The sequence below is a fragment of the Artemia franciscana genome, chromosome 21, assembly GCF_032884065.1.
Source record: "Artemia franciscana chromosome 21, ASM3288406v1, whole genome shotgun sequence".
Taxonomy (NCBI): Eukaryota; Metazoa; Arthropoda; class Branchiopoda; order Anostraca; family Artemiidae; genus Artemia; species Artemia franciscana.
Genome location: NC_088883.1, coordinates 4,349,764 through 4,370,726, shown reverse-complemented (window position 1 = coordinate 4,370,726; position 20,963 = coordinate 4,349,764). Strand labels below are relative to the sequence as shown.

General features: G+C 35.3%; 2 protein-coding genes and 1 non-coding gene across 4 annotated transcripts in view; 1 reads left to right on the top strand and 2 right to left on the bottom strand.

Annotated features, from left to right (window-relative positions):
- LOC136041123 (small nucleolar RNA U3) lies at nucleotides 1-211 on the bottom strand. Its single transcript, XR_010620962.1, has one exon. It is a non-coding gene; the product is annotated as a small nucleolar RNA U3 (small nucleolar RNA).
- Nucleotides 212-15,152: 14,941 nt separating this feature from the next.
- The window catches only part of LOC136041109 (protocadherin Fat 3-like), a 63,977-nt gene continuing 58,166 nt past the window's right edge, over nucleotides 15,153-20,963 (top strand). For both annotated transcript variants that reach the window (XM_065725670.1, XM_065725669.1), the window contains exon 1: nucleotides 15,153-19,425. The gene's annotated coding sequence lies outside the window, so the exon portion shown is untranslated. The remainder of the gene's footprint in view (nucleotides 19,426-20,963) is intronic.
- The window catches only part of LOC136041098 (serine/threonine-protein phosphatase 6 regulatory ankyrin repeat subunit A-like), a 30,471-nt gene continuing 27,600 nt past the window's right edge, over nucleotides 18,093-20,963 (bottom strand). Inside the window, exons 7-8 of the mRNA XM_065725651.1 lie at nucleotides 20,598-20,837; nucleotides 18,093-18,149 (exon numbers count right to left, since the gene is read on the bottom strand). Coding sequence (XP_065581723.1) covers nucleotides 18,093-18,149; nucleotides 20,598-20,837 — 297 coding nt within the window. The remainder of the gene's footprint in view (nucleotides 18,150-20,597; nucleotides 20,838-20,963) is intronic.

Sequence of the window (20,963 nt, the reverse complement as noted above, 5' to 3'; positions counted from 1 at the left end):
GCCAATCGGATTACATCTACCTCATCCCTACTGACAATATAATCAGCTAGGTACATTCCTCAGTGACCAGGACTCGACATTAGCCAAAGCCGATCCTTTTCATGCTAAGAAGTAGACATTTTCACTCAACAACATGGTTTGTGGAAACGTCGGTTTCCCAGCGAAACCTAACCAATCATACTACAAAAATGATTTTGTGTGGTATGATGTTCGAATAATTAAGTTCCTATGTTGAACTTATACAAGAATGAGTCAAACGATTGTTCCTCTCTTACTGATATATTGTAAGAATTGTGTAAACAAAACGAGAGCAAAAAAATCTAAACAATATTTCTCCATTGTTCCGAAATATTAATTATAAGCTAAAAATAGATTTTCTACTAAAATTTAATGAAAATGATGCTAAATATGATTTTTGTTACAAAAATTGATTCTTTTATGAGGGACTAGAGATTCACCAGAATAGAATCGCAAATAGATAATTAATTATTCTACCTACTGACATGCTATTATAATACATTACAATAACCTAGTCAAACCTAAAACGAGCAAAAATTAAAAGAAGTAGGGCTGACAACCCCCAAGTCTTCTAAAGACAAGAACAAGATTTGTACTTTATTAAAAAAACAAATAACCACGGATTGTCAACGATAACCGTGGATTCCTTGAGAAGTACTAAGGAAAGGGAAAAAGAGGAATTTGCACAACATAAATATCTTAAAAACGTAGAAAAAAACCGAAAATCCATTTTTGTCGAAAAGACTTCCTTATTAGCTTCTAAAATTTTTAAATTAATTGTTATTAATAGATATACTAAAAGACTTGACTTATTATGCTGATTCTAAATATATAAAATTCATTAACTTTATTATTACCCATCAAAAACAACGAAGCGGAGAAAATTTGACCGATTTTCAAAAAAGGGAGAAAACACCCCTTAAAAGTCCAGGAACCTTAATGAAAATCACACCCTCAAATTCAGCGTACACGAGAGTTATCTTATGGAAGTTTCAAGGCCCCATCTGCAAAAAATATGGAATTTTGTATTTTTTGCCAGAAGAAAGATCAAAGATGCGTGTGTATTTGTTTTTTTGAAAAACAAATACACTGAGCGAAAATTACCTTCACTAGGGGTGACAGCCCTCACGCATTCTCAAGATCAGAACATAATTTGCACTTTGCCGAAAGCAAAATACATTTTAAATGTCGCAAACCTATAAAAATTCATTCATTTTGCTCTAACTGTCATGTAATAAGCTTAAATCATAAGTATAATCTAAGTCCAGGAGAGTTTTTCCTCCCCGTTTGATTCCATGGTCTCCAATTGCTTACCGAAAGCAAAATACATTTTAAATGTCGCAAACCTATAAAAATTCATTCATTTTGCTCTAACTGTCATGTAATAAGCTTAAATCATAAGTATAATCTAAGTCCAGGAGAGTTTTTCCTCCCCGTTTGATACCATGGTCTCCAATTGCCTTTCCTGTGGTCCTTTAGACAAAGTCCATCAAAATGATCCATATAAAGGGGGACAGAACACAACCCTGCTTAACTCCTGATTTAATACAAAACCAGCTGTTAACCTCATTTCCTATCTTAACCGCAGCAGTATTGCTCTCGTGCATAGCACAAATCACTTTAATGTATTTGTCTAGTATACCCTATAAGGATAAGACCTTTGCTAAAGCTCTATAAACAGAATCGAATGGTCGCTCATAGTCTATAAAACTGAGGACCAAAGGTGTTTGACAACGAAGGCACTTCTCAAATTATTAACCCAAGACTGAAGATTTGGTCGACACATCCTCTACCTCTTACCTACCTACCTCTACAGCATCTCTCAGTCTAAAAAGTATCATATTACTAAACAATTTGCTACCTACAGAGACACCACCAATGCCTCGATAATTGCGACATTCACTCTTATTACCTTTCTTATACAATGGTTTAATTAAGGTTTTCTTAAAATTATTAGGTACTTCCCCTTTTCAAATTTCATATTCATAATCTTCAGTAGTTTATTTCTAAACTCAGAGCCACCATATTTAAGAAACTCATTTATCATACTATCAGCACCTGGAGCCTTATTATTTTTTAATCCTTTTAGTACTGTCGCTAATTCTTCCTCAGAAAGCAAATCTTCCTTCACATCCAAGGTATCACAAACTTTTCCATTTTCGTCTATATCTTTTCCTGCAACTGTATCTCGGTTTCAGTGATTCTCAAAATTTTCCACCCATCTCTCTTTAATTCTTTCCTTATCACTAATTTTTGTCTCATTCGTATCAAACATTTCGTAGTAACGAACTGTAGTAAGGAGCGACCCGGCTCAATAGTAACCAAAACTCTAAAAAATAGAATTTTGATACCAATAGCTACATCAAAAGAATTGCATTTTAATGCTGATTTTAAGCTTATACGTTTCATCAAGTTTAGTTTTATCCGTCAAAAGTTACGAGCCTGAGAAAATTTGCCTTATTTTAGAAAATAGGGCGGAAACCCCCCTAAAAGTCATAGAATCTTAATGAAAATCACTCAATCAGATTAAGCGTATCTGAAAACCCCATGATAGAAGTTTCAAGCTCATATCTACAAAAATGTGGAATTTTTTATTTTTTGCCAGAAGGCAGATCACGAATGCGTGTTAATTTATTTGTTGTTTTTTTTTTTGTTTCTTTTTTCAGGGGTGATCGTATCGACCCAGTGGTCCTAGAATGTTGTGAGAGTGCTCATTATAACGGAAATGAAAATTTCTAGTGCCCTTTTTAAGTGACCAAAAAAATTGGAGGGCAACTAGGCCCCCTCCCACGCTAACTATTTTCCCAAAGTCAACGAATCAAAATTCTGAGATAGCCATTTTATTCAGAGTAGTTGAAAAACCTTATAACTATGTCTTTGGGGACGTCTTACTCTTCCACAGTTCCCGTGGGAGGGGCTACAAGTTACAAACTTTGACCAGTGCTTACATATCGTAATGGTTATTGGGAAGTGTACAGACGTTTTCAGGGGGATTTTTTGGTTGGGGGAAGGAGTTGACAAGAGGGGAATATGTTTGGGGAACTTTCCATCGAAGAATTTGTCATGAGGGAAGAAAATTTCCATGAAGGGAGCGCAGGATTTTTTAGTATTATTTAAAAAAAAAACAATGAAAAAATAACTATGAAAAGTTTCTTCAACTGGAAGTAAGGAGCAGCATTAAAACTTAAAACGAACAGAAATTGTTACGCATATGAGGGGCTCACCTCCTTCTACTACCTCGCTCTTCATGCTAAAGTGTTTTTAGTGATTTCTACGGCTTTTATGATTCAGGGGTCATTCTTAATGAATTGGGACGAAATTTAAGCTTTAGTGTAAAGAGCGAGGTACTGACGAGGAGGTGAACCCCTCATATATGCAATAAAAACATGATATTACAAAAGTTCGTTACGTAAGCTAATTTATAAGTTACATTTATCTTTTACTAATAAAAACGTTCGTAAAAAATTAAAAGTTCTAGTTGCCTTTTTAAGTAACCAAAAAATCGCAGGGCAACTAGGCTTCCTTTCCGTACCTTTTTTTCTCAAAATCATTCGATCAAAATTGTGAGAAAGCCATTTAGCTGGAAAAAAAAACTTGCAAATTTCGTTTTAATTATTGCTCTAAGGAGACCCAAAATCAAAACATGCATTGATTCAAAAACGTTCATAAATCAAATAAAAAAATCAAGTTTTTTTTTGCTGAAAGTAAGGAGCGACATTAAAACTTAAAACGAACAGAAATTACTTCGTATATGAAAGAGGCTGCTTCCTAATCAACGCCCCGCCCTTTACACTAAAGTTTTTTACTGAAAAGCTGAGTTGAGATTAAGAGTCAAACGTTAGCGTAAAGAGCGGGGCGTTGATGAGGAAGCAGCCCCTTTCATATACAAAGTAATTTCTGTTCGTTTTAAGTTTTAATGTCGCTCCTTACTTTCAGCTAAAACAAACTTGTTTTTTTTTATATTTAATCTTTAACTGGGACTAGTCCGGTTTGATAACGCTTTCGTCCGTAAAAACTTAAACAATAAGACTTTGTTAGTTCCCAAAGCCAAGTATACTTTCAAACGTAAGCTAAACCTTCTTCAACTTTTTGGTGTCGCATGTTTTTAGCTTAATTTTATGATTTTCGCCTACATTTTTGTCTCCTTTTTTAATTTGACGCCCACTAACGTCAAAAATTGCAGAAGTTCAAACGAAAAATTTTTCAACGAAAACGAATTTGCGGGTTTTTTTTTGAAAGTGTTTAAGATACTTATGGTGTGCAAATTCCACTTTTTTTCCCCTTAGCATTTCACGACGAAACTAAAAAAAACCCACACAACTCAAATAAAATTCTAAAATTTGGAAAACCCTATGTCCCGCAAAGGATATTCCTGGGGGTGTTTCCGCGAGGGGTATTTTCCGCGGTGGTATTCTACAAGATTTATTTTCCACAGGAGGGGGAATATTTTCTGTTGGTGAGGGAGGTACTTTCCAAAGGGTGATGTTTTAGGAAAGTGATTTTTTTTAAATTACATTTTCCAAGTTCAACGTCCCCCTCAATATTCCAAAAAAGTAGTCACTAAAAGATGTAGACGCAGTTACAAGAGGTAACGGCTTCAAGTTGTCAGTAGTCGGTTACAGTCACAAAAAGTCTTATTTGCAGCCAAAATAGCAGCAGCCGTAGCAGTAATAACAAACTATTGAAGTTGCCAACATCCCCTGAAACTTTAACTTAATATCCTCAGCTATTCTTTAGATATTGGTTATATGGAGTTTTGATAATCAGCACAAACAGTGTGTTACTTCTTGTTCCGCATCCCCCATCCTAGCTGTGATTGGTAATGTCATCTCCATAGTTATAGCTATTAGGGGTTTTGTCTATTTCACAATTTAGATCACTTATTTTGGAGAAAGGGGAGCTAAAAAGGGCATGGAAAGGGGCTGGTTGTTTTCTGACCACTTTTCAACATCCCCTCAACATGTCATAAAATTTTCAAATCAACACCTACCGCCGTTTTTAAAAAATTGCAGATCCTCCTTTTTGATAAACTGGATACAAGTACTGCATTTGATTTAGCATAACATATCCCTCAACATTCTCCAAAGTTTATCCTTAATGCCTTTTCGGATACACCATGAATCCAACATTTCTCCTTTTCCTAATGATAAATCCTTCATATAAACAATGGGCAAATTGTATAAATTACAATCCTTGGCCCAATGCTAGGGGGAATGGCATCCCTGGAAGTATAGATATCTCAAAATTGTGATCTAGTGCATTTGGGTAAAAATAGGTGTGGAAGAAGGGGTGGTGGTTCCCTTCGATCACTTTTGACTGTTAACAAAGGCACTAGAACTTCTGATTTCCAATTGAATGATCCCCCTCGGAAATTTACACGACCTTGCCTAACGTACAAAAGTTCCTTAGCGACAAAAATAAAACATTGAAGTCTTATAGCACTTTACTAGCCGTGCCTCTTAAAAGTGAAAAAAAGAATTTTATTTTTACCAGTAATTATCCATTAGCTGCTTTGCGGCTTACGAGTAAGCTGGAAAAAGATCACAAATAAGTACATTGTGGTAATGATTCATTTGAAAACTGAAAGGTACCATTCCGACATTCTATAATTTCGTTTTGGCCTGAAAAATCTGACTCTGCTGAAAAGTAGAGGAATATCCAACTAACAAAATTGTGTAAAATATAACCTTTCTTATGTTTATACCTGTCGTACTTCTTCTAGAAAATTTAAGAGTAAAATTTGAATTTTCAACCAGTTCTCACTTTCAAAGGAAAAAAGGGAAACTATGATGTTTGAACTGATAAAAAAAAAAACGAACTAAGAACTACATTTTATTATGTAAACTATTGGTTAATTACATTAGGAATATATCGCGATACATCCATTAGAAACCTATCCGCAAGAGACGAAATGGGACTAAGTGCTTCTATAACCTAAATTTGCGCGCTTTTGTTATAAATTTCTCTAAACAATTGTTTGTGTCTGATGTTTAGTCTAAGTAGACACAAATTTGCATGCGTTTGAGCTTTTCATCACCCTCACCAGTCTAATTTTCGATAGAATTTCATACTACTGTTGATTACATTAACGATCAATCAGTCTTTGTAGGCACCAAAGACAACCAAAAATACTTTAGGTTTCGACACAATAACACAACCACTCAGATTATATCTACCTCTTCCCAGCTGACAATGATAATAACCGGAAACGAAAATGCTTCAATTGCCCAAATTTGCTTGCTACACAGCAAATGTTGGATTGATAGTAAAAGAAACTTTTACTGCAAAATGCGCATTCTCCGTTTAAGTTCATTTTTACTACTCTTTAGGTCATTTTTTTTAATATAGGAGAATTTGGCCTTAATGGTGCTCGGGACAAACTACTTTTGTGATAAAGTTATCTAAACAATTTTTCTTCCTAATTTTTAATCAGAATAAAGCTACATATTTAAATGTTTTTGAACTTTTCATCCTCTTCGCCAGTTTAATTTTTGTTAGGATTTCACACTACTTTAAAATACAATAACGGGCAATTATAGCCTTTACTGCCAAGAAAGACAACCAAAAATACTTAGGTTTCAAAACACCCTCACAACTACTCGGATTACATCTACATCTTCCCAGACGATAATAATAATAACCGACAACGAGGATGTTTCCATTGCTCATTTAGAACGTTCATTTATGTTACTGATTAGGTCAATTGATTGTAATATAAAAGAATTTGGCCCTAATGGTGCTGGGGACCAATTTCTTTTGTAGTAATTTATCTAAACAATTTTAGTTCAACTCATATATATTACTGATTAGGTCAATTCATTGTAATATAAAGAATTTGGCCCTAATGGTGTTCGGGATAGATTTCTTTTGTAGCAATTTATCTACCTTATTTATAATGAAAAAGAGAACAAATTTATATACTTAAAGATTTTCATCCGTTTTGACAGTAACAAATCCGATTTTTATCTAATCTAGACCTGATTTTATCAGAGTATCAGATTTGAATTTTACAGTGCTTTGGAATCAATCTTGATCACGTGTAATTTTTATTTGTTACAAGAGTATCTTAATATATTTTAGCTTTAAATAAAATTCCACAACTTCAAAGCTTGCTCCGCTCCCTTCATGCGTTGGCCCGGTATTGCAGTACCTCTGGGATCGGCGCACCCCTTTCGAGGGGAAACCAAAGTCCATGAACCCTAATTAATAATGTGTATAAAACGTTATTCAAAGTGAAGAGAGAAGCACAAGGAAAATTCAAATTTAATGAAAATTTCGATGTTTTTGCCTTTAATGAGTGTTAAATCTCTCCCTCCCTTCCTCGTGAATGTTTCATGTGTGCATCTAAGGTAGTAACTACCAGTGCTGTCACTTACTTGAAGTACTTTTACTTGAAGTACTACTTAAGTAAAATTTTCCATTACTTGTACTTGTACTTAAGTAAAAATTCAAGGGTGTACTTATTACTTGATACTTAAGTAAGATTACGAAATACTTATTACTTAAGATACTGTTAATGTACTTCTTTTTCAAATACTTTACCTTTGACACGAAAATATGTGTATGTGTGCGCTTTGGCAATGTACAAGAAAACATCACCTTTAAATTTAGAGTAAACTCAGGTATAGCTCCATGCCCTATTTTTGGATGTGAAATAAGGTATTTGTTTTTGACGAAAAAAAATTATATGATTAACACTTGGTTTAATTTTGTTTAAAAGTTAGATAATAAAAAATTGAAATTATTTCACAGTTCAATGGTCGACAGTGAGCTAAAATCCCTTGTTTTGTGCTAATACTGTAGTCCATTTGGGCTTATATTTCTGATACTAGTGTTTAAGTTTTGTCATTTTCTCGACTGAACTAGATTTCTACCATTTCATCGTCTTCAGGACCATATTATTGGTAAAACTACTGAAGCTATGAATCTTTGTCCATCAAAATGTTGTCTGCAATAAACAAGTCTAGGGAATTCTAGCTGAATCCAATGCAGTGGTATTTTGTCAAATTCATTCCAGCAAATTCAGGTATTCAGACGAATCTGACTTCAGATTTTTCACTCCATTCATAAGTTACAGGCCCTACTAAATTAAAGGAAAACTCAAATTTCTTAAAAGCCCTGATCTCAGGCATCTTTGGTTTAGTTTTCCTTCGGATTCGTTAATACATTTGCAAGTTATACTAAATTAAACAGAAAACTAAAATTTTTTCAGGAATTCAAACCCACTCCATCTTGTTATATTTGAGCTAGGATCTCTCAAAACTTGATATGTGTCATGGTCTTAGGCCTCTTTGGTTCAATTTATATTCAAATCCATCACTCCATTTTCAGGTTACTCTGAATTAAGCGAAAAACTGTTTTTAGCAGGTAAAGCCCTCTCCCCCCTGTTCTATCAAACAGTTCGTGGTAACGAACCGTAGTAAGGAGCGACCCGGCTCAATAGTAACCAAAACTCTAAAAAATTGAATTTTGATACCAATAGCTATATCAAAAGAATCGCATTTTAATGCTGGTTTTAAATATATAAGTTTCATCAAGTTTACTCTTACCCATCAAAAGTTACGAGCCTGAGAAAATTTGCGTTATTTTAGAAAATAGGGGGAAACACCCCCTAAAAGTCATAGAATCTTAACGAAAATGACACCATCAGATTCAGCGTATCAGAGAACCCTATTGTAGAAGTTTCGAGCTCCTATCTACAAAAATGTGGAATTTTGCATTTTTTGCCAGAAGGCAGATCACGGATGCGTGTTTATTTGTTTTTTTGTTTTTTTGTTGTTTTTTTTTTTTTTTTTTTTCCCAGGGGTGATCGTATCGACCCAGTTGTCCTAGAATGTTGCAAGAGAGCTCATTCTAACGGAAATGAAAAGTTCTAGTGCCCTTTTTAAGTGACCAAAAAAATTGGAGGGCACCTAGGCCCCCTCCCACGCTAATTATTTTCCCAAAGTCAACAGATCAAAATTCTGAGATAGCCATTTTATTCAGCGTAATCGAAAAACCTTATAACTATGTCTTTGGGGACGACTTACTCCCCCACGGTCCCCGTGGGAGGGGCAACAAGTTACAAACTTTGACCTGTGCTTACATATAGTAATGGTTATTGGGAAGTATACAGGCGTTTTCAGGAGGATTTTTTTGGTTGGGGGGAGGGGTTGAGAAGAGGGGGATATGCTGGGGGAACTTTCCATCGAGAATTTGTCATGGGAAAAGAAAACTTCCATGAAGGGAGAGCAGGATTTACTAGCATTATTTAAAAAAAAATATTAAAAAATAAATGTGAAAAAGCTTTTTCACCTGGAAGTAAGGAACAGCAATAAAACTTAAAACAAACAGAAATTATTACCCATATAAGGGGCTCACCTCCTTATGATACCTAGCTCTTTACGCTAAAGTATTTTTAGTAATTTCAACTATTTATTCTACGGCTTTTGTGATTCAGGGGTCATTCTTAATGAATTGGGATAAAATTTAAGCTTTAGTGTCAAGAGCGAGGTACTGACGATGGGGCGAATCCCCTCATATATGTAATAAAAACATGAGAATACAAAAGTTCTTGACGTAAGCTAATTTATAAGTTACGTAAATCTTTTACCAATAAAAAGATTCGTAAAAAATTAAAAGTTCTAGTTGGCTTTTTAATTAACCAAAAAATCGGAGGGCAACTAGGCTTCGCCCCCGCTCTTTTTTTCTCAAAATCATTCGATCAAAATTATGAGAAAGCCATTTAGCCCCCCCCCCAAAAAAAAATGAAAAATTTCGTTTTGATTATTCCTCTGCGGAGAGCCAAAATCAAAACATGCATTGATTCAAAAACGTTCAGAAATTAAACAAAAAAAAACGAGTTTTTTTAACTGAAAGTAAGGAGCGACATTAAAACTTAAAACGCACAGAAATTACTTCGTATATGAAAGAGGCCGCTTCCTCATCAACGCCCCGCTCTTTACGCTAAAGTTTTTTACTGTTTTAAAAAGAAGAATTGAGAGAAAGAGTCAAACTTTAGCGTAAAGAGCGGGGCGTTGATGAGGAAGCAGCCTCTTTCATATACGAAGTAATTTCTGTGCGTTTTAAGTTTTAATGTCGCTCCTTACTTTCAGTTAAAAAAACTCGTTTTTTTTTATTTAATTTGAGGTAGGGTCTTCATCTTTCAACTTAATGTGTCTCATGATCCTTGGCACCAAATCTGGCCATCCAAACCTTACCAGCGGTTCTCCCCCTATACTTGAGTACACAGACGGACGGACAGACAGACAGACGGACAGACAGATTTTGCAACGTCTTAGGTAGCCAAGTTGGCTCATTGGATCCAAAAAAGGAAAAGAGTATTATATCCTCATCCAGGCACCATCACTTATTTGGATAGTGGAAAATATCCATCAAGATAGGTTTTTGAGATCTGTCTGTCTGTCCGCCCGTCTGTGCAATCAAGTATAGCGGAAGAAATGCCAGTCAGATTTGTATGAAAATTGAACTATTTGGGTTTAAATTGAGCTTAATTAGGGCGAGGGGGCTTCAAGTGTTAAAAAAATTTTGAGTTTTTCATTCAATTCTGTGTAACTTGCAAATGGAGAGATGAATTTCGATGAAAATTGAATAAAGATGCCTAAGAGTATAATATGCATTGAGTTCTGGGATGGAGACCCAAGCTTAATTAGGGCGAGGGGAAGGGGGCCTTAAGTGCTAAAAAAGTTGAGTGTTTTGTTTGACTCAGTTTAACTTGCGAATGAAGTAATGGATCTCAATGAAAGTCAAGTCAAAGATGCCAAAACCATAAGACGCATAATGTTTGGAGATGAAGACTCTAACTTAATTAGGGGAAGGGGGCATTTAATTCAGTGTAACTTGCGAGTGGAGCGACGGTTTCCAATGAAGATTGAACCAATGATGCCTAAGACCATGACAGGCATCAAGTTTTTATATGAAAACCCTAGCTTAAATAGAAGAGGGAATAGGTTTTCAGTGCTGAAAAAAGTCAAGCTTTTTGTTTAATTTAGTATAACTTGCGAATGGAGCAACGGATCCAAATGAAAGCTAGACCAAAGATGACTAGGATCAGGGCTCATATCGAGCTCTGATATCACACACCCTATCTCAAATAGGGGGAGGGGGAGGGGTTTCAAGTTTTAGGAAAGTCTAATTTTGCTTCAATTTAGTAGGGCCTATAACTACTTCCACCCATGGCTTGCCCAAAGCCTGGAAATAACCCTTTTCCAAAATAGGCCATAATGAAGCCAACCTTCAACCAAATATTCCATCCCCAGAGAAAAATTACTTTTGGTGCAAAAACTGCATATGGAGGTCTTTATTAATAAAAATTAAATTCGTGAAAATTTCTAAACTTTTGAAGTTAATTTTTGAAATTAATTTCAAACTTTTTAAAGACAAATTTTTGAATGTTATATGAGCTTCCACTTCATCGATTCAGCCAATCTAGTGTAATTTTCAATGTCCTCAGTTCGATATAGATTGAAGATTCTATGGACTAGATTTTATTATAACAATAAAAAATTATTAAACTCAAAACCAGGTTGATAAAATGTTTTCTTTGTCCAGAAGTGTCAATTTTTTTTCGAATCTTGTAAATTCCGAGATCTGCCACGATATAGTCTGATAACCCTTCATTTAATTTACATTCTCCTCAGTATTTTAAGTTTTCTTCACAAAGAATTTGTATCCAAAATTATTCTTTTTACATCTCTTTCTACAAATCCCTGATGCACAGACTTTTTTTGTTCTAAAATGAAAAAAAAACTTTTTTGACGACTCCATATCCACTGTCCTTGGTATTTTAAACGTTCAATATAGATTATGATTTCGATAGATTAGATCTTTAAAACTGAAATATATACCTTAAGGTATATAAGTCTTACAAGGGGAACACGAGGGACATACAAAACTGAGAAAGTTCTTTAGTATTTTATGTGCAATTGTTTTTGCAGCTTGAGAGAGCAGCTGCCATTTTATCAAACAGTTCGTGGTAACGAACTGTAGTAAGGAGCGACCCGGCTCAATAGTAAACGAAACTCTAAAAAATGGAATTTCGATGTTAAAAGATATATAAAAAAAAATCAAAATTTTATGCTGATTTTAAATATATAAGTTTCATCAAATTTAGTCTTTGTCATCAAAAGTTACGAGCCTGAGAAAATTTGCCTTATTTTGGGAAATAGGGGGAAACATTCTCTAAAGGTCATAGGATCTTAACAAAAATCACACCATCGCATTCAGCGTATCAGAAAGCCCTATAGAAAAAATTTCAAGGTCCAATCTACAAAAATGTGGGATTTCGTATTTTTTGCCTGAAGACAAATCACGTGTGCGTGTTTATTTGTTTGTTTGTTTTTTTTTTTTTTTTTTTTCGTAGGGGTCATCGTATCGACCATATGGTCCTAGAGTGTTGCAAGAGGGCTCATTCTAACGAAACTGAAAAGTTCTAGTGCCCTTTTTAAGTGACCAAAAAAAATGGAGGGCACCTGGGCCCCCTCACACGCTCATTTTTTTCCCAAAGTCAATGGATCAAAATTTTGAGATAGCCATTTTGTTCCGCATAGTCGAAAAATATAATAACTATGTCTTTGGGGATGACTTACCCCCCTACAGTCCCTGGGGAAGGGGCTGCAAGTTACAAACTTTGACCAATGTTTACATACAGTAATGGTTATTGGGAACTGTACCGACGTTTTCAGGGGGATTTTTTTGTTTGGGTGTGGGGTTCAGGGGAGGGAGCTATATGGGAGGATCTTTCCTTGGAGGAATATTTCATGAGGAAAGAGAAATTCAATGAAAAGGGCGCAGGATTTTCTAGCATTACTATTAAAAAAAAACAATGAAAATATAAACATGACAAAGTTTTTTCAATTGAAAGTAAGGAGATGCAAATTTCATTTTAATAATTTATGTACGGAGAGCCAAAATCAGACATGCACTAATTCAAAAACTTTCAGAAATTGAATAAAAAAAACAAGTTTTTTGAAATGAAAGTAAGGAGCGACATTAAAACTTAAAACGAACAGAAATTACTCCGTATATGAAAGGGGCTTTTCCTCCTCGACACCCCACTCCTTGCGCTAAAGTTTGATTCTTTCTCGCAGCTCTACTTTTTAAAACAATAAAACACTTTAGCGTACAGAGTGGGGCGTCGAGGAGGAAAAATCCCTTTCATATACGGAGTAATTTCTGTTCGTTTTAAGTTTTAATGTCGCTCCTTACTTTCATTTCAAAAAACTTATTTTTTTAATTTAATTTATGTATATAAGGCTAGTGTACATTATACTGTACATCTTTGAAGTGAGTGTAGTTTACGTGATCTCTGATTGGGTGCCACTTTTGCGATGATATTTTTATACATTTCTATTTCAGGAATTTCTTTAGAAATTCCTTTGTCAGACATGATTTTTGATTAAAAGTTGAAATGTTTTAAATTTGGCATTTGTTCTTGTTAGATAGTAGATTAGGAAATTTTAAACATAATCAAAATTAGTTTAATTAAAAACTCAAAAAATTAGGAAAATCCTTTCAGAAATACGACTTTTTGGAAATAAGAAGATTCCGAAACTCAAAGGAGAATAGGTTTTATCAAAATAATAATATGTCGGTATGTAGGCTTCCTTAGCTCTAAGAAAAGGAAAACAATCAAAAACCAAAAGCAATGCTAATAACGAATAATAACGAGAAATACGAGCTACAAAATATATGTATATATATATATATATATATAAACTTACATTAAATGGCCTTCTGGACCAAGCTCAGACGAATTGCTCCCTTCCACCCTCCCAGGCTACTGGTTATGTAGTTGCAAAGTGTATCAATATTTGAAGTTGAAAGAAGTTTGGAAGAAAAGGACGATAAGTCTGCGAATGAAGATTGGAATATTGGAAGCTAATGTGAGGACATTTGCCAAAGGGGGCTCTGAAATGTGGCTGCTTCTAAAGACAGAAGAATATTTTTGAATATTCTCCAGAGAAATTGTCTGAGAATTATTCTAGGCACCCGTTTGACTCACCTTGGGACAAATATTTGGGTGTACTAAAATTGTGGTTCGACCCCATTCCCTAGAGACTGTAAAGAAAGCTTGAGATGGCTAGGACATATTTTACAGAAGAAGAGTGGAAGATTGCCAAAGATTATTCTTTTTGACCATCCATCTGGGGAAAACCAATAATCTCAATCCAATAATTTCAATAATTATCATAGCTGGTTAATTCGACTCTGTACTTTTAAAATAAGGCCTATTTCAGTTGTCCAATTGTTAGCTAGCGAAAACTTATTGCTAACAATCCGTGAGATCATAATACTTCTTTCAAAAGCTATGAGACATGACCTCTATGTATAAACCAAGACTTTAAATAACATTCCAAACAAATACAAATTTAATTTAACTAAATTAAAAATTTAATTTACAAAAATTAATTTAATGAAATAATTTAAATAATGAAATAATTGAAAATAATGAATAATGAAATAATTGAAATTAATTTAATAATTTAATGAATTTAAAAAAAATTAATTTAATGAAATTAAAATTTAATTTCAAACAAATGCAAAAAGGGGGAAAATAAACTTTGAAACACAAAGAACATCTCCACTTGATTCTCAAATGGAAAATAATTTCTCAGTATTTTCAATTTTAATTTCACGCACACACTCCATCAATAATTCTCTGTTAGCTCGAGGATAAATGATTGTAAGTAAAATTCGTGCTAAAATATTGTGTTGATAAGGCAGAAATAAAGTAAAAATTGAAGGTGATTTAGGGTTTATTTTAAAGTTAGGCTCTAAATTGGGAATAAAACCTTGGGTCTATTTACGAAACCTTAAAGTGTGCCATATTTCACAATTACTGGATCATTCTGTTTTCAGTATTTAGTTTCATATACTTGTTCCATTATTGAAAATATGAGTGTTTTATTTACATATAACGTCGTAACTTGCCCTCACTGATCCTGCATTTTTTGAGATTAGCAGGACTGCTGTATTTTATCCAGCTGCTAATCCAAACCGTTTAAGGTGCTTACCCTCTTAGCCTCTGACATTGTTTACAACCCGTCCAACGATCCAAAGATAAGTAATCGGGCTTTTCGAATAAATAATCTTGCAGTAATCAAACACAGTATAAATTCTACTTTCTGTAGATTCTGAGTAGTTGTAGATTTGATGTTGGTTATTAGAATTATTTTACTTGTGTTTCGGGAGTCTAAGGGAAACCCTTTGTAAAAGCAAATGATGGATTATGAAAGTTGGAAATCCAAACTACCTTTTCAACTGTCTCACTCTGCAGTAAAGATTTTGGTGTTTAAAACAGCGTTATTGAATTAGTGTCAGTTCTCTTTTGGTATTTGACCAGTAAACAACTAATTAAATTTAAGCCGGATTAACTCTGTACCTGTTCGGAATAAATAACGAGTGAAATACTTTTGAACTTGTAATTGAAACTTGTTAGATAAATTTATAAGCTTGTATATGATTTCGGCTTAAGGATTATTTATGGATTGTGGCTGTGGGTTAGTATTCAGCAATACTATCATCGGAGTCGTGCATTTAAATATTTGGATTACTTACCCCACTCAAAGATAAGTTATTATTTATTTTCATTTCATTCATTTAGCCAGTGTGGATTGTTTCATAATTGTGCTTATTGAGAACTTCTCTGTGAATATACCTTTTTTTGATTAATTGTTTTTGGACTGATGCCGAGTCGTGAGTGAAATTTGCTTATCATGGACAATTGGAATACCAGTACGCTTTATTATTGCTCAGTTTTGAACTTTGATCGGCACAATCTTGGTGAGGGGTTGGACCATCAGTCGATTGTGAAATACGCTAGGGATTTTTTCCCGTATGAAGATGTTCTTGGCACTAAGAAACTTTATATATCAATTGCTTCCTAAATGAGTCTATACCTCGTCGTTCGAGACCCAGTGCTAAGAATAGTTCATTGTCGGACATTACCGCTACTCTTTTTCGCTGCTCTGCAGAAAATATTGATTTTCCAGAGTTCTTGATCAAAACCCCCTCTGAAGTCCCTAGCATTCCGGCGTCAGCTAATTCTATCCTTACCACCAAAGTCAACCAGTGCTTTGATCAGCTAAAATCACTTGCTCACCTCAATAGTCCAGCAACGTCATTAAATAGTTTTTTGGTCTCAGATAGTAAGGATACCAATCGCAAACCCTCGTACGCCGTCGTTCTTAAATATTTGCCTCCAGAACTAAAAGACCCCGTTTTTCGCAAGGAAAAGCTTGATTCTTTCGCGGGACATGACGGAATTGTGTCGGTAAAGTCCGATCCAGTAAGGAAAAGATGGGTTGTTGTTACGCGGGATAAAGTTTCCACCAATTCTCTTGCCGCATCTGCTGTTGCGAGCTATTCAAATATTCTTGCTAAAGTGATTGATCGCGAACCTCTTGGAGTAATTAGGAGACTTCCGATAGTGTTTCTCGCAGTATACTCATCTCCGCAATTCCTGGTCTTGTTGAGGCCACCCAGATCGGCTCTTCTCATACATTCTGTTTAGAGTTCCTTGATTCCGCTGCACTAAAATCTGCCATCGCTACGGCTCTGCACTTGGGTTACGAGTCCTTTAAAATATCAGAATACAAAGAACTGCCTAGACGGTGTCTTAGATGCCAAAGTATCCATCATTCGTTTGCTCACTGCCCATGTGCCCTGAATGAGATGAAGTGCTTTAAATGTTCTGGATGCCATTCCAATACTAAAGACAATTCTTACTTAGAGGCTCGAAAATGTGCCAACTGCGGCGAAGCTCATGTTTCCTATAGTATAAATTGCCCAGTGATCAAACGCGCTTTGAACATTGCTCCAAAATGAACCAAGCCACTATTTTATGTTTTGCTTCTCTCAATATTAACGGCACAAAAGACAAAGACTTGTTAATTAATGAACTATTAGTCCATGACATAGTGTTCTTGCAAAAACATCTTTTGACCAAATCAAACGTTTCTAGCCTAAAGCGATCTTCTGTCCACCATTTTTTTTTCGCAAGAGGCCAAGAAAACTAGAGGCCGCCTTTCCGGTGGCCTAGCAATTTTCTTCCGTTCCCCATCAAAGGTGACTCATTATGATGATAACATCTTAGCAATTCAATGTGACAGTACCGCCTTTATAAACGTTTACTTACCTTGCAATCGACGTTCTATAGTTGCTATAAATGTTGCTATAGTTTAAAGTCTCTACTCGAAAGTCGACGTTTGAAAGACCAAAATTGGGTTTTAGCTGGTGACCTTAACTGTGACATTTTTGGTACCTCCGATAGGTCAATCCTCTTGCTAGAATCACTTCCTAGCATATATCATGTCGCAGTTAAGAGCCTCCCATTTACGTATATTATAACAGAGGCTATTCAAAATCGAACCTGGATCACGTGATCTCTTCCAGTTCCAGCTCAATATCATCGATTGTCAGGGTGGGTGAAGAGAAGACTGATGACAATCACCTTATTCTTAGCTGTAATTTGTCCTGTGAGCTATCTGGCAAAACACTTTTGGCTCAGCCGAAGTGGCATACAAAGTTGAACTGGGATCGTGCTAATGGCCACTATACATTGCTACGCTAACTGCTTTAGTGTTGACCATAAAAGTGCCATATCACCTGCTGCAAACTTCAGTTTCCTCGCCTTCAAGTAGAGTTGACCTAAATTGCTATAATTATCAAATTGTCCATTGCATTAAATTAGCTTCCAAAACTGCAGTGCCTGTGGATAAAGTTCAGATTGGTCACAAGAAAGCTTATTTGGAACGTTGATCCTGTAGTAAAACGTGCTAAGCAAAAAGCCAAACTTTGGCTACGTTTGTGGATATCATGTGATCGACCATCGTCCGGAGCTGTTTTCTCTGTGAAACAAAAGTGTAAACTTGAATATAAGGCCAGTTTGAAGAGAGCACGCTTGAATGCGTGGCCAGGCCCCACCGATAACGCCTCCTGGAATTAGGTTATTAATAGTGTGAAATGTTCCCCATCTACCGTATCTTGTCTCCAGCTAGCTAATTTTCTTGATCATTATAAGCGTGAGTTCAGTGTATTTAATAGTTTTCTTCAGTCTTTTTATTTCAAGTTCCTTAAATCACTTTTACCATTCCGTCTCCTGCAGGCTCGCATCCAGCCTCTAGCAATATCTGAAATTTGCGGGGCTTTAAGAAAAATTAAGCGTTCAAATAGACTTGATGGTGACGGCCTTTCCTACCGATTCTTTGCTTATGACTGTACTGTTCTACTTAACCATCAGCAAATATTTTTCCAGTCTTGCTGAGCACAGTTGCTTGTTCCTGATAGTTTCTTTTGTGGCCGTGTAACGTCTGTTCAAAAGCAAGGCAAGGACCCCACGTCATGTGTAAATTATCGTCCCATTGAAGTATCGTGTTTTTTTAAGTAAGTTCCTTGAACATTTGCAACTACCAGAAATTGAGTCGAATTGTGATTTTACGCCTTTTCAATTCGATTTTCGGAAAAGTTTCGGTTGCTCCCATGTACATCATGTTTTAAGCCGATTCATGAAAGATACCATAAAAACTAAAATGTTTTTATACTGTCTTACTGTCTATCTAGGATTGGACTGTCAGTTAATGCGTCTAAATGCGAGTTCATTTGTTTTAATAGCCCTCATGTGGTCACTCCATTTGTTGCTGGGACTCCAGTTCTATCATGTTCTTCTTTAGTTAGTCGGCTTGGTCTGTGTTTCGGCCCAACACTTTCCAAGACCTGCTCATCCCTAGTGAATCAAGCCGTGAAAAACCTACGCGTTACTTACGGAAAAATATCCCCAAACAAAAGCCGTTGCAACCGCAACGGTTTGTGCATGATTTATAACGCTTATTGCGTCCCTGTGCTTTTCTTTTTATCAGGTATTACTCATCAGTTTTGTAAGAAAGATCGCCATACTCTACGTGCAGCTTATTTCAGATATTGCGAATTCCTTTCCGGCTTCCTAGATGGCACCGAAAAAAAAATTGATCGATTTGGCTTAACAGATGTGCCTTCTCGGATTCGGTCTTTCAGTGATGATTTATGTAAAAATATTATCAACTTTATTCATGTTTATGACCCTCTGGAGCCTTTTTTTCCTTATTAATACTGGTTAATTAGTCCATGTTGTATTTTGTTAGTTTGATTTTTTTTTCTTTGCTGTTTATCGTTTTTGTTTTTGTTTATTTATAATACTCCGTACTTTGTGTATTTATACTTTTCAGGTAATAAAGTTCATTCATCCATTCATTCATTCATATCCTAAGAACTTCTGTAGAGGAAGTTTAACCTTTGCTTAAGTCTCCTATGCGCTTGAACCCAATTGAGTTGAAACAAATGCATTAGTTTGATCAAGATAAGAAATTGGAATTCTTGTATGTTTCCTCTCCTGCATACTATCTTCTTCTTTGGTTCTTAAATTCATTGAATGTGAGTAAACCAGTAGATATTTTGGTAAATCTTAGTTATGTAATCATTTTTCTATCTCAAAACAGTACTGTAATCTAGAAAACATTTTGTGTTTTTTATAGTTAATTTGGGTTAAAGGAAAAATGTATTTTCCATGAAGCTTCTTGTTTTGCTAGCTAGTGAGAGACAAATTTTTTTTTTTTGTTTCAAGCCCAAAAGTAGAGAAGTTTGAAGCATTATAGCTCAAAAACCTGCTATGTGGGTTTTGATAACTTCACACCAAACCCGCATAGTAGTTAATTTGCATTGTATATGTATATCTATCTATCTATCTAACTATATAAAAATAAGTTGTATGTATGCATGTTTGTTTGTTTGTAAAAAGAGCGTTTGCATATGACGTCATTATAAGTATAAAAGGCTTTGTATATGCACAGACAATGGGACAGCGAAGAATGTTGTATATTCGCAAGTTTTACGTAGTTACAAACGTAGTTACAAAAAACACATATATATATTCTATCTATATTCATAGCTGGGACACAGGGACACAAATGCAATGGCGCGTAACAACTTACGCGCGGAGGGGGGGGGGGGCTTGGGGGGGGGGAAGCACCTCCACAAACTAGGTGTTGGTATGGTACGAAACTCACCGCTATATTTCACTGCACTATTTTAAAACTCACCGCTATGCTCTTAGAATATTCTTTCAATCACTAAATCAATTATATTATGCAAGAAACTCTTAATGCTACCACTCCTTGTGGAGTGGTTCAGAAGCATTTGTGAAATTTTTCAAGTTTTAATTGCTTAGATAGCTCAGTATTTGTTCAGCACATTCATGTGGTAACTCAGCAAATCTGTTAAAGAGAGAATTGAAACTTCTATTGGCTAGTTCAAGCAGCACTTTCCTTTCTATCCTGCTTCTGAAACGGCTTTTTATTATTGTGTTATACATTGGAAATTTTGTTTCCCAGTTTGGTGATTTCAGTAAACCTTTCAAAAAATTTTCATTCATCGTGTATAGTTCTATTGAGCTTATTCCTTTGATAAAAATGTCATAGAAAGTTATATTTACAAAATATTGTCTCACTCCTCATTTGTTTTAGTTCTCTTACAAATTGATCCTTGAGTTCATTTGCAAGATAACTTGTCTGAGTCTTGTCTGAGAGCCTTATGTTTCTTTCACTTACATATAAATTTGCCACTCTCAGTTTTAATACATGCCTTGCAAAATAAACAGAAGTATCATCAACAGCTACATCAAAAGCTGTACGGTCATTTCTACCTGTAATATCTAAGTCAGATCCATGCTCCAGAAGAGTTGCAACACACTCTTTATCTCCACTCCGACTAGCATAGTGAAGCGCTGTCATGCCATACTTGTCCTTAGAGTTAACATAGGCTCCATATTTGAGAAGACATTCACAAGTCTGTGAAATTAAAATAGATCCAGAAGAACATGATAAATGAAGTTGACTTGCGCCATCCTCAGGTTTTACATTAACATCAGCGCCAGAATGTATAAGATATTCAACAGTCCGTGTGTGTCCTTTCCA